The sequence below is a fragment of the Zonotrichia leucophrys genome, unplaced genomic scaffold (assembly GCF_028769735.1).
Source record: "Zonotrichia leucophrys gambelii isolate GWCS_2022_RI unplaced genomic scaffold, RI_Zleu_2.0 Scaffold_53_334942, whole genome shotgun sequence".
In the NCBI taxonomy this organism is placed as follows: Eukaryota; Metazoa; Chordata; class Aves; order Passeriformes; family Passerellidae; genus Zonotrichia; species Zonotrichia leucophrys.
Genome location: NW_026992258.1, coordinates 62,961 through 76,911, shown reverse-complemented (window position 1 = coordinate 76,911; position 13,951 = coordinate 62,961). Strand labels below are relative to the sequence as shown.

Sequence of the window (13,951 nt, the reverse complement as noted above, 5' to 3'; positions counted from 1 at the left end):
GTTTTCTTCCTGACATGTTTTTCTCTAACAGTTTTGCCTGTTGAAAGGAGTCTTGGCACCACTGAGAGCCCTTCTAAACATGGGCTTGGAGCTCCTGTGCAGCTGGTGAGGAACACTAGGACTAGCCTCATTGCCTCCTCACTTCCACTGGACCATGAGGGAGAGCCCAGGCCATGCTAAATTCCAAGTGTCCGCTGTGGGAGTGACATTCCCCTGCAAGCATCCCAGCTTGAAAGAGCTGGGAGCAGGAGAATAGCTGTCCTTAGAACCCAGGGGGTGGGATCCAGCAGGGGCCAGGCTGTGCTGGTCTGTGCAGGGAAAAACCCACTGCAGAGACATCTCTGCACCCTGGGATCCCAGGGTCCTGGGCATCTGCATGGAGATGGACAATGTAACAAAGGACTGGCTAGGGCCCTTTGGAAATGGGAATTTATGGACAGGTAGGATTGCTTGATCTGACTGCACTAGGCCCTCATACACAACAGCCCTCTGGATCTCCTCCCTGCTGGGCAGGGTTTAGTTTCCAGGTAGTGTGGGCATGGACTGGTACTCACCTGCAGAAAGGTCCCTGTAGCTAAGCCCAGGATGAGATTCCTCCTTCAGTGCTCAAAGAAAGGAAATCCCAGAAGGGATGTGATATGTCTCTGAAATCGTTACCAATTGTGAGGAACAGCCCCTGCTAGAGGTGTCCCTGGTCAAAGAAAGCCACCCCTCTGACCAAACTGATCCCAGGCCAAAGGCCAGGCCTTCTGCTGTGCTCTGGAAGGGGTTCTGCAGGCAATGTGCTCAGGGGAGACAACTCCACTGGCCTCACTTCTCTCAGGGATAACACATCCCATCCCAAGGGTTCCCAAGGATGGCCACAGATAAGAGCAATGGGATCCAGCATACTTACTGCATTCGTCGATAATAATTTCTACAACTCTCTCAACCAGAGTAAAAGCAAATGCTGCAGCTGGACATCAGGTACATATGAAAATAAAATCAAGAAGAAAAAGAGGACATTTAACAGGGACCTTTTCCCAAGGAACTCCAGGACTGCACTGAGTAGGTTCTGGGGCAGAGCACATACCTCAGCTGGCCCAGGAGCCCCACAGCAGTGCTGGGGGGTTCCTGACCCTCAGGCCCAATGAGGCTCTCCTGGGCCAGCGAGCTGCCTCAGCTGCCACAGCACTCAGGCACCAAACAGGTGCCTCAGCCCCACCAGAGCACAGCCACCCATGAGAGGGTGAGACTCTTCTGCCTCCCACTCTGAGAGTGGAGAGAGATCTCCCACGTTCCTTCACTGTCCCTTGACACATTCATTTCAGCCTGACCCTCAAAGCCCTGCTCAGCAACACCCCCTGCTAGAGTGGGATGTGTCCCTGGTTAAAGGAGGTCATGCCTCTGACCAAACTGATCCCAGCTCAAAGGCCAGGCCTTCTGCTGTGCTCTGGAAGGGGTTCTGCAGGCAACGTGCCCAGGGGAGACAACTCCACTGGCCTCACTTCTCTCAAGGATAACACATCCCATCCCAAGGGTTCCCAAGGATGGCCACAGATAAGAGCAATGCGATCCAGCACGCTTACCTGGTACTGCGAACTTGTCCATTGCGCCTTTTGCAGTTGCAGAGACAGCAATCTCCGTGGCTGGACATCAGGTACATATGAAAATAAAATCAAGAAGAAAAAGAGGACATTTAACAGGGACCTTTTCCCAAGGAACTCCAGGACTGCACTGAGCAGGTTCTGGGGCAGAGCACATCCCTCAGCTGGCCCAGGAGCCCCACAGCAGTGCTGGGGGGTTCCTGACCCTCAGGCCCAATGAGGCTCTCCTGGGCCAGCGAGCTGCCTCAGCTGCCACAGCACTCAGGCACCAAACAGGTGCCTCAGCCCCACCAGAGCACAGCCACCCATGAGAGGGTGAGACTCTTCTGCCTCCCACTCTGAGAGTGGAGAGAGACCTCCCACGTTCCTTCACTGTCCCTTGACACATTCATTTCAGCCTGACCCTCAAAGCCCTGCTCAGCAACACCCCCTGCTAGAGTGGGATGTGTCCCTGGTTAAAGGAGGTCATGCCTCTGACCAAACTGATCCCAGCTCAAAGGCCAGGCCTTCTGCTGTGCTCTGGAAGGGGTTCTGCAGGCAACGTGCCCAGGGGAGACAACTCCACTGGCCTCACTTCTCTCAGGGATAACACATCCCATCCCAAGGGTTCCCAAGCATGACCACAGACAAGAGCAATTGGATCCATGAGTCCACACTTACTTATGGACTCAAATTGGCCTCCTTGGTCATGCTGTCATGAACTCTTTTTTTGTGGCCATTAGGTTCATATGAGAAGGAAAAGAAAAATGAAAAAGAGGAAGCGTCACTATGATATTTCCCTAAGGATTTAAAAAATGCATTTAAGAGCTTTTTTGGGACACATATATCCCTTATACTACTCAAACCTCTGATCTACTCAGGATCTTTTAATTTACTTATTTTCCCTTCCGTGATTGTCCAAACAGAATGCAGCACTTACCAAGATATTCAGTCCTTGTTTCTTGTCTCCTGTATCCTTTTCTCAAGGTTCACTCTGCAATGCGAGGGAAAAGAGGGGCAAAATCTCTGTGGTGAGTGCAGGACTAGAGAAGATAATGCAGTTGTTAAGATGTTCTGTTGTACTCTCAGCTGTTCCCTAACTCATCTTGTCTGCCCTGCAGCTCTGAGAATTCTCACAGACATCATCCTTCTTGGTCAAAATTAAGACCTTCTGCTTTTGCAGAGTGCAGAACCTGGTGTTCAACCCCAGCAACAATTTTCCACAGTGGAAAGGGACCATTTTCCATTATTTCCAACTCAAATTCTGGAGATTATCCTGACCAGCTGTCCTAGGCTGACGTGATGTGTAGCAGGCCCCATGGGGCTGGTGAGAGCTCCACAGAGGATTGAGATTTAACAGTAGGAGCTGCTGAGTCATGATGAGACAGCAAAATGAGCTCCTGTCTCTGACCACTGCCCCAAAGCTTATCTCTGTAACTCATGGGCCACTATCCCCAACCCTTACTATTGGACAAGTTTGGATCCCCCTATACCCGATAAAAAGGGCCTGTTTTAGCCCATTCAACAGAAGAAGAGCTGTCACTGGGACCCTTCACAGTCTCCCCAATAAAACCATCACTGTGGAACACCAGCACTTCTCTCTTGCGTCTGCTTCTGCCTCAGCGAAGGGCACCCTACCAAGCAAGAAAAGAGCTGAAATCCTAAGAGAGCTGATGATCACTAAAGAGCTGACAATCAGCAAGCTTACTAAAGGGTAGCCTGAGGCAATGGCCACAAGCTAACTGGGTATTCGGGCACTCTGTCTCCGAGGGGGACTGAGCTCCCGGGCCATCCTGCATCACTCGATAATAAGGCCAAGATCAAGGCTTTATTAGTGATGCTTGTATCCCCAGTTGTCTGTTCTGTTTATGCTGGATATTATGTTCTGTGCCTTCAAGACTGACTCTGAAGAGTGAAAGTGTTTTGGTTTCTTATCAGCCACTCCCCCATGCGTGGTAGGACACAGAGATGGGGCAGTACATAGTGCTGCTTTTGCTTTTTGCTTGGCCTTTTGCTCTGCTCTTGCTCCTGCTTTGCTCTTGCTTTTTGCTTCTGATCATTAGTTAGTTTAGCTAAGCAGTCCGAATTTTTCCCTGGACTGTTTTTCCTTACCTGTTTTTGGAACTACTCAAACTACGCGAACCTGGGACCTGGGAAAACACCAAGAGTTTGCACCTTGTGGCTGCAGCAGCCATTCCCAGCGCCGGGAGGGACCAACAACAGAGCGACCATCCGCAAGAGAGACTTTCTGAATTTGTAATCCTTTTCAGAGTGGTGTCTCTCAGAGTCTCTAGCTGGTCAGAGTGACCCTGATACACATTAGAAAGTCTCTTTTCCCAGCCCGGCGGTTGAAGAAGGCGTCAGAGCTCTTCATTTCTCCGTCTCAAGGTTGTTTATTGTATCTTATCTATACCATTCTTTCTCCTGCCCTGCCGAGGTCCGCTCAGCAAGACAGTCTAAGGCACTCTGCCTCCCCCGGGGCGGTGGTACCTTTTTATACTAAAAACAACTACGTGTACAATATTTGCAGTTCCTTTCCAATACCTATCATCTACGTTAGACAGTGAGCTTTTACACTAAACCAATCTAAAAGTGCCACCATCACAGCAGAAGATGGAAGCCAAGAAGAAGGAGAAAGGCTGGACATGCCCAGATTCCTCCAGCTTTCCGCCTGAACCCTCATTCTAAAAACCCCAAAATCTACTTTTTCATGCTGTGAAAAATTCACTATCATTCTTTTAAACTTTCATGGCTTGCAGATCTTGATCTAAGTTTGGTAACTTGCTCCACAGGTCATAATCAAAACCACAGGCATCTTGGGCTCTGTGCCAGGGTCTCTGAGACCCCTGGCAAGGGGTCTGGGCTGCTCAGGAATGCCAGAGGGATGCTCTGGGTTCTGACAGGTGTCACTGGGTATTGTTCATTTTGTGTGCTAGGGGGTGTTTTGCCGGTTAAATAAACAGGTTACTTCCACTTTTCTCCGAGGAATCTTTCCTGAACTGGCTGGGGGGAGGGGCCGTGTGGGTTTGCTTTCTGGAGGGACCCCCTTTTGGAGGTTTTCTCCCAAATTTGCCTTAAACCAGACACCAACTATGAAGAAATCTATGGAGAAAGGAAAAGTAACCCTCCCACTCGCCCTTCCTGGTTGTGAACACACCTGGTGCAGGGTGGCTGGGGCAGCTGCAGTGCCAGATGCAAGCTGAGCTCCAGGTGGGAGCCCGAGACAAGAGCTCATGAACAGCCAACAAAGGGCACCAAGAGTGGTGTGACAAATAGGTATGATTCGTGCTGATAAAAATTGAAACAGCAATCAATATTGATACAGGAATTAATATTTGGGAATAATAAAATAGTTAAAAGTTGTAATGTCAAAGAAGAGAGGGAGGTGAGGGGCTCCACCCCCCCGCCCTCCTAGCAGATATTCTCAAGGACCACAGGAAAGAAGCTGAAGATACAGTGGCTAAAAATGAGCAAAAACCTGGATGAGTCACAGAAAATGCTAATTATAAGGGATTTATTGCCTTGATATGTAGATGCAGTGATATGTTAGTCTTGGCTTACATTGTATTGGCTTGGTGCGCATGTGTAACCCAAAGGTGAATTAAAGGACACAGAGGAAGACTACGAAATTTTCAACAGATGACCCCCAAGAGACTTGTGCGACCACCAAACCGAGTGGTGGCACATGCGCGGTAAAGGTGGTAATGAGGGCGGAGATAGAAAAGTGATGAAACGAAAACGGGAGGAGATGGTATTGACACATGGCATAAAAGGGGTGATTTTCACTTGGCAAGCTTGTACGTGATGTGGCAAGGATCCCAGAACCCTGCACTCTGTACTGTGCGGTTATCTTTTGCTTATACGCTATTCTTGGAACCAAATTATCCCTTATTTTAATCAAATTCTACTGTATCCAATTTTATATTTTTTTATTTTAACTATTCAATTAAAATTGTTACTACTTTTAATATTGTTTGGTTTTTTTATGATGGGATAATTGGGCAAACATAACAGTGGTGACATGGCTGGGGAAGGGACACCGAGAGACCCCGCAGGAGCTGAGGGAATGGGAGGAAGAGCCAGATTCAAGCCTTGGGCACGCAGACTGTGAGGGGATAAAACTGAGTGGCTCCCTTGTTGGGATCCCTCTTCAGAGGCACCAGCTCAGGCTGGTTCTGTGTTACTGCACCGAGAATAAATGGCTTTATGGAATCAGGCATCTGAGACTGCTCTGGGAAACCTGGGCTGGAACCAGGGAGGACATAGGGGCAGAGGGTGGGAGTGGGGGTGTGGGGAGTCCAGCAGGGCCCACTGGGGCACTGGAGCCACTGCTGTGGAGGGGCTCCAGTCCCAGCACTGAATATCTGTGGTGGCTGGACTCTGATGGCCAGAGAGCCTTGGGCAGGGTCAGACTGGGAAATTTCTTAAATGTCCTCTGTTGAATTGTGTTGTTATATGTTTTAGTTGCATTAAGTTGTACTTTGGTTTATCCCTGTTAGTTCCCCCTGTTAGAATGGTTCTGCCCCTGCTGACTCCTCCCATCCTTTTAATGTCAATCTCCCTACTCCCTCCCCCTTTTCCCCAAAAGTGGCTGAACCCTTCCCTTAACCCCTCCCCAGTGTTCTGTCCATCACTTGACAGCCCATTTCCCCTCCTCTAGAAACTTCTACCAAGGGCATCGAGTGACAGGTTCAGACACCAGAACCCCTCCCTTGGGTGGCCTTTATTGGTGCCCCTACCTGCCCATTTCCCTGATCCCCTCGCCCTCCTGTATCCCCATTGGCAGGTGGCAAACCCCTCCCTGGTTTACTCTCCCCTTTATAACACCCTGCAGAGCCCCAGTCGGGTGTCTTCCGCTGTCTATTCTCGCTGTTTTAGGGATCTTGTTAGAGCTCAGGAATAAACCTGGACTTTGCCCCCAACTGGAGTCCACTCTCCTTTTTCTACCAACATCATGCTGCTGTTTCATCTGAAAGGTGAAAGCCTCAGTCACTCTCCCAACCTCCCGAGGAACTGGAGAGTGTCCCTTGCTGCCTGCAGTGCCAGAGCAAGCCAGGGTGACTCCGAGCACACACTCGGAGAGGCACTGTGACAATCCTCTTCTGCACAGCTGGCTGCAGAAAGCAGGGCCCTGCTGACCCTTCCAACAAAGCCACCTGTCCCTTCTGACCACATCCATCAGAGCAGCAGGGACGAGGTGAAGGCAGAAACAGGGAGTGCTCAGGAGTGAGGAAAGGTCTGCTCAGGGCACAGGTTGCTGCCCTGCTCTGCTTCCCTCTCCTTCTTGCATTCCACTTCCTGTGCTGTCTGCTCTTTGAGGCTTTCTGGTTTCTTTGCCCAGGGCCACGTTCCAGAGAAGGAGGAGGACCCAGACTGAATTAAGGAGCCCCTTGGCAAAAGCTGCTGCATGTCCAGAAAGGTTTCCTGGTGCTCAAGGGGAGGATAGACCAAGGTGAGGAAGGACTGACTGGGGGTACTGAGGATTAGAAATAGAGAAATGCCAGCAGGGACCCAAGAGAAGTCACAGCCCCAGGGCCCATAGTTGTCCTGAAGGTCAGATGGGAAATGCCAGGGCTGCTTGCCCAGGATTGAATCCTGCTCTGTCTCCTCCCACTACCTTTCCTGTTTTGCTCTGGTCTGAAAGGAGGGAAAGCACATAAATGGCATAAAACACTCAAGAGTTTGAGGGTTTTTCTCCTGAAAACAGAGCAATAGCGTCACAGCTTCTCAAACAGTAACAAGAGTAGATTATGTGCACGTGGACCCATCCCTGGATGTGCCTGTGCCATTGATAACTGATGAACACAGATATTAGCTCAGATCACCACTCATGGAAAGATGGTTCTGCTTCCAGGGATGGGTCACCCCCTTTCTCACAGTCAGAGACAGATTGTTCTCTCTGTCTTTCTCTCATATTTAGAAGGAGCCCTGACCACTGCTTTAGACAGGAGAATTATTTTATGCAGGGTCAGATCTGCAGTCTTGAGCCAAAGCGGAAGCTTTGAGGAAAAAAAAGAAAATGAAGGAGGAAAGACAGAAGAGGGGAGGATAAGGAAAAAGAAAATGAAGGGGGACAGGGAGAGAGGAGAAAGGGGGGAAAAAAAGAAACTCTCTCTCTGCATTGTCAGTGATGTCTCTGTTAGCCAGAGACCACCAGAGTCTGGTCTCCCAACAGAGGCCAAATAAATTAAACATTTTGAATTTCCACTGAGTCTAATACAACATTAATACCAGTATTTGAGTTAAATCCAGGAGCACTGTATGAGTGGTCCTGAAATCTCATTAGGCTTTGTCTGGGGTGCTAAGTTGAGTTACTGTTTTAATATTTATATTTTATATTATTAAGTTCTACTCACTCCATGAAATAACTATTTATTTTATATTCAGACTAAAAATTTTTCCTGATCAGCCAAGATCAAAGAAACAAACATTTGGCCAATATATTCATGGCCTCCAGGCTGGTCCTAATCAACATGCTACTTACTTTTTACTTTTCTCCCAATTAATGTGTAGCAAGAGTAATGGCAACAATTTTTATTATCGGACAAAAATAACATTAAATAAATAAGTAAGGCCTGAATTGACAATTTTTTTTCTTTGTAGGAATGAATTAGGGACTGGATTCGTCTCTGTAGACTCTGGGCAGGAAGGGACAACGGACTTTGAATGGGAATTCTATGGAATATTAACTTTGTGGTCTCCCCCCAACCCTTCCTGACTGTTCCCCCACCCTCTGCAGCACAGCTGGGCCTTGATGAGGCAGACACTGAAAGCCCTGGGGGCCCTGGAGGGCAGCAGGGCTCCTTCAAGCCTCAGCAAAGCCCAGTGAAGGCCCCAGGATGGTCCAGGGAGCTTTTCCCTCTCAATCCCCTCTGGCAGAACTGGACTCAGCACTTGAGGGCCCTCGGCAGTGCCCAGCCCAGGGACGGTCACTGCCTGGGAAGCCTTGAGAGGAGGGTGTGTCACTGCTGTGCATGGCCAACAGTGATTGCACTGGCCTTACCCACAGGGGCAGCTGCAGACTGTGCAGATTGCTTTGCTGCAGACAGCTCTGTTTGGGCAGGGTCACACTTCTGTTGTTGGCTTTGTTGCTGCAGACACTGATATTTTAAGGAAACCCCACCAGCACTTGAAGGACAGCTAGAGGAGGATTGCCACCCAGTGACAACCAGGGCAGTGGTTCCTGAGTGCCACAGTCCCCTGTGGCTGGGCAGGTGTGGTGTGAATGTGCTGGGCAGGGGTCAGCCCTTCCCCTGGCTGGGCTCCTGCTCACACAGCCCCGGGGTGCTGCTGCCTTGCTTGGCTGCTGGCCCGTGTGCTCCACCTCCCAATCGCTGCCCTTTCACCCTGGTCAGTTCAGCCGAGAGCCTCAGGAGAGGAGTGCTTTACTCCTGGCTCTTGGAGAGACCATTCCTACCGCCTCTCAGATTTCCTTACAGGCATTTACGGGAAATCGGTGTCAAACGGAGAAAGGAGGTGCTGCAGGGGAGGGAGGAGCCCGTGGGGATGGGAACCCTCTGCAGCTGCTGCCCCTGCCACCACCTGGTTCTGTCCATCAAAGCCTTCTCTGCAGCCCCAGCCGTGTGCTCTGCTGCCGGCCTCAGTCCCTGCCCCTGGTGCCTGGACCCCGCTATTTCCCGGCTGTGACAGCCCAGGCTGGCACTGAGGAGCTCATCCCTGTGTGGGGCAGGAGCAGCTCCCCGTGAGCACCCCCCATTCACCCGCCAGGCAGCTCTGCTGAGCCATCGCTCCCGGATCCCCACGCTGCTGGAGCCCTTTGCTTTGCCTGGCCATGGATGCCAGGGCAGCTGCCATTCCCATGGGATCCTGCTCACTGGCTGGAGACCCCTCCAGGCTGCCCTCAGAGCTCTCCTGCCAACTCTCCCTGATGATCAGGGAGTTTCTGAGCTGCCAAGGCAGCGTCTCCCCTTTCTGACCCCTCCACTGCTCACTCACACAAAATAGCCCATCCTGTTGAGGATCTCCAGGTGTCCCAGCTGCTCTTCACATCCTCATCCTCCCTGACACTCCCCTTCTATTGCATTCCACCAGCACTCAGGCACAGCCTTCCAAACCATCTAGGGATGGGTTTGGCTCCGAACAAAAATAATGTAGGCAGATTTTGAGATTGAAACCAGCAATTTTGGGTTCTCAGGCTTCAGAAACTCCCACTCAGGAGCATTTAAGCTAAGAAACTGCCAGTTTGGGAGCTTTGAGATTCAGTGATTCAGGGAGCTTTGGGGTCCCAAACTATTTAGAGAGATTTTGGGCTCTGAACAAGCCCAAAGTTTAGGCAGCATTAAGGCTGAGAAACACCAATTTAGGGAGCATTTGGTTCAAAACCAATGATTTGGGAAACTTATGGCCTCAGAAAGTCCCCTCTAGGCATCTTTTCAGCTCAAAATTCCAATTTAGGGAGCTCTTGGGCTCAGAAGCACAGGTTTAAGGAACTGCAGTACACAAAAAGGGATCTCAGCAAGCTTTGCAGGTCAGGAAAAGCAACTTGGAGAGCTTCAGGGCTCAGGAACACCAACTTAATGAACTTCACGGCTCAGAAAAATCAGTCTCCAGAGACTCAGGGCTCAAAAGCAGCAATTGAGGATACTTTGGGGCTCAGCAATACCATTTCAGGGCACTTTTGGCCTCAGAAATTGGCATTTGGGGAAGTTCACAGTTGTCAATACAAGAGTTTCAGGAGCACTGGGGCTCACCCACCTGGGGGCGTTTTGGGACCCGAAACAGCATTTGTGTTCAGAAATACTGATTTAGGGAGCACTGGGGCTCTCAGACACCAATTTAGGGACACACAGGCCCATGAAACCCTGATTTGGGGAGTTCAAGGCTGAGAAAAAATCATGTTGGGAGCTTTAGGAATCAGGGAGAGTGATTTGGGGATATTTTCAGAGCAAAAAGAACAATTTAGAGAGCTTTTGGGCTCCAAAAAACCAATTCATGCCAATTTTGGCCTCTGTAGTCCCTATTTAGGAAGCTTTGGAGCTCCAAAGCAGCGATTTAGGGAACTTTTGGGCTGAGAAGCATCAATTTCGGGAACAGAAGGAGCAAGTCCTGAGGAAACACGGGAGCAAGGGGCAGGCACTTACCTGGGGCAGGTCTGGGAAGGAGCCACTCCGCGCTGGCGGGCGAGCACTGCTTAAAAACTGGGATATATACAGCTCACTAGCTCACCGTGCCCGACCCGTTCCCGCCCCCACGGGCTCCTCCCTCTCTCCCCTCAGCTCCTTTCCCGGTTTTACACCGATTTCCCGTAAATGAGGTTTCCCCGCTCCCATCAGGAAGCGGCTCCTTGGCTGGGGGGGGGGGGGGAATGGGCACAGCCAGCAGCCCCCCCCCCCGCTCCCGGGGCCTCCCAGGCTGGGAGTGATGGCAGACCGGGCACAGGGGCGCCAGGGCTCTGGAACACTGATTTGAGAACTTCGTGCCTTAGAAACCGCTGTTTCAGCAGCTTCGGGGCCAGAACAGTGAGCTCAGGAGTTTTGGGGCCGAGAATGAGCAATTCTGGGGGCTTTAGGGCTCCAAAACACTGATTTTGGGAAGTTTTTTGGCTCGGAAAATAAAAAAAAAAAACAAAAAGGGAGCTGTGAGTCCAAATTTAGGGATATTTTGAGCCCACAAACAGCTGTTGGGGGAGATTTTGGGCTCAGAAACAGCCATTTGAGGATATTTTAGTGTCTGAAACACCAATTTAGGGAGCTGAGAAACACTCTTTTAAGGAGGGTTTGGGCTCATAAATATCAAATTAAAGAGTTTTTGATCTCCCAAATCAAAAAACTATTTGGGGAGGGCTGGCAGACTAACTGTACCCCAAACCTGTTACCAGGCTTGCAAGGGTCCCTCAGGGGTGAAGAGAGAGGCGAGAATCTTGACTCCATGATCAGAAGGCTGGATTTATTATTTTATGATATATATTACATTAAGACTATACTCAAAGGAATAGAGAGAAAAGTTCAGAAGCTTGCTGTGCTAAGAATAGAAAAATGAATGAATCAACAAAGGAGCTCTCTCTGATTCTGTCCCAGAGAGCTTGGCCCCTGATTGGCCCTTAATTGTAAAACAGGCAACATGGGCCAATCACAGGTGCACCTGTTGCATTGCACAGCACCAGATAACCATTGTTTACATTCTCCTTCTGGGGCCTCAGCCTTCCAGAAGAGGGAAAAATCCTAAAGAAAGGATTTTTCACAAAGGATGTCTGTGACACCATCCCACCAGGGCAAGTGCTGTGTGCCTCTGGTGGTGAGAACAATGGCTGGATGACTGCAGATATACCACATATATTACCATATATATAACCATATAATATATTTAGTTTATAAACTAAAAATATTCCTGATGGCAGCCACATTCCTGGATTTAGAAAGGCTGACAGAAGTGTAACTGTACCAAAAGGTTTGATTCTTATGCACAGGGTGATAGGGAGAAACATTTTAATAGTTTTAGACTGATTTCTTCCCATGTATTTAAAATTAACACAAAAATCCAATTTCACAGAACCCAGGAACTCACCAGAACAGTGAGCGGTGGGTGGTGGGACAATAACATCCTGCTACAACTGATGTTATTCTTGCATGAAGAACCAAATGAAATTAAGTCATGTATACTGAAATGTTTCTCATTTTGAGAAATCACTTTGGATAGCAAAAGGATTGTGGTATTAATGTAGCACCTTCAGATCCTTTCGTTTAGGCTTTAGAGAAGGAAAATAAAGAAAAATATTAAATGTTGTTGTTATATGTGTAGCATGGAGCGCATCTGCTCTAAGCATTTAGATTATCAAGAGAAAGGAGGTTTAAATGCAGTTGCAAAGCCCAGTGCATAGAGGACTAAGAAGGCTGGCTGCAGGCACAGTTAAAAAGCAGTAAAGGTAAAAGAAAGTTCAGGAGGAAGGTAAAAGTTGTCTGGCTCTTATTTGCATAGCATAGTCCTTGATAATTGAATAAAACTACAGGAAATCCAGGAAACAGATGCTTTTGATATGGGTAAACTACTTGACGTTGCACGGGCAGTACAAATCACATCAAAGGGAAATCAGCTAGAAGTGACTAAATAGAAAATAATACCAGGTGAAGAAAAAGGAAGTAGGATTGACGGGGATAGCACGGTTGGGATGGATGGAGACGAGAGATCTCTGAAGCCAGGTCGTGGAACTTGCGGTTTATTGCAAAGGACCTGGGTGCAGGGCCCTGCTTGGAGCTGCCAGCCACAGATCAGAGCAGGCCCAAGAGAAGAGAGGGAAGAGAGGATGAGAGGGTGAGAGAGTAAAAGCATAAGAGAGTAAAAGGGGTAAGAGCGTAAAAGGCAAGAACTAAGAGAAAAGAGGTAAGAGCTAAGAGGTAAGATCTAAGACAGCGAAATTCCAGTTACAATACAATAAATCTTCTTCTGTGTTGAATATTCTGATTCTCACTAACCAATCTAGTACAAGATACAAATCCTAGAGCATTTGCATACAGCCTGCAGGATTCATTATGTCATCATACTGTGCTACATTTTAAACCCTATTAACTCCTCTTTGGACCCCTTCTGCCAAGCTGTAGGGTCTGCTCTGACCCTTGGAACTGTCTGCAAGCAGAGGGAATTGTTTCATCAAAAGCAGACTACCTTCAGTCAGCCACACCATTGTTTTCCAGTAGTTCACTAACTAAGGTATCTTAGAGCTTGCTTTCATTTCAATCTTGCTTATAGTTTCTTTATTCTCAGAATCTTTTGCCAGACAATCATATTTATAAGGCTTTCCTGTTTCATCTTCCCCAACAAAAGGAATTGGCAAAGGACTACTGCCCCCAGGGAGGAAGGGGAGGGGAGTCTTGTGGCAGGGGAAGGGGTTCAGTTCCTCACTTCATTAAGAAGATTGGGAACAAATCAGTGCACTTATTGTAAAAAGGAGGGACATTGGAAGCAGAAGTGTCCTCATCTAAAACTCAGGATTTCTCCAAAGCCCCTCATGGCAATAGCTGGGTACTTGTGAAGGGAACCAGAGGTTTCATCCCCAGCAGAGCCTGTGGTAACAATCACACTGGGAAAGGAAAAACTGGGAGTTTTGGTAACAGGAGCTGTTTATTTTCTATTAAATACCCTGCAAGGGAAGTTAAGTGACAATTCCATCAGAACTGTCAGTGTCATTGGGACTTGTGAAACATGCCCCTTTTTCAAGCCAGCTGTGCAATGCAAACTTCACAATGCCAGAAGTTTATGTCCAAAAAGGAGACAAAAGGGTCCTGTAACTTTATACAAATAAAGGGAGAGGCCATGACACCTTTACCCTGGGGTCTCTCCAATTTTTTGAGGACACAGCCTCCTTCTCAATACTATTTTCCTATCCACATCACCCTCTGTCTTTCCCCACTGGCTGAGGTACTTGAGAGGTA

General features: G+C 48.7%; 1 protein-coding gene across 6 annotated transcripts in view; it reads right to left on the bottom strand.

The window, feature by feature from the left end:
* The window catches only part of LOC135460519 (golgin subfamily A member 6-like protein 22), a 40,348-nt gene extending 29,545 nt beyond the window's left edge, over window positions 1-10,803 (bottom strand). For 3 of the 6 annotated variants that reach the window (XM_064737385.1, XM_064737389.1, XM_064737390.1), the window contains exons 1-4: window positions 10,667-10,803; window positions 2,506-2,559; window positions 1,569-1,628; window positions 896-955 (exon numbers count right to left, since the gene is read on the bottom strand). In XM_064737385.1, the coding sequence (XP_064593455.1) occupies window positions 896-955; window positions 1,569-1,590 (82 nt within the window). In that variant the 5' untranslated portion in view covers window positions 1,591-1,628; window positions 2,506-2,559; window positions 10,667-10,803. Of the gene's footprint in view, window positions 1-895; window positions 956-1,568; window positions 1,629-2,505; window positions 2,609-4,722; window positions 4,854-10,666 lie in introns of all 6 variants that reach the window. The other 3 variants (XM_064737387.1, XM_064737386.1, XM_064737388.1) reach the window with 3 other exon arrangements.
* Window positions 10,804-13,951: the final 3,148 nt, after the last annotated feature.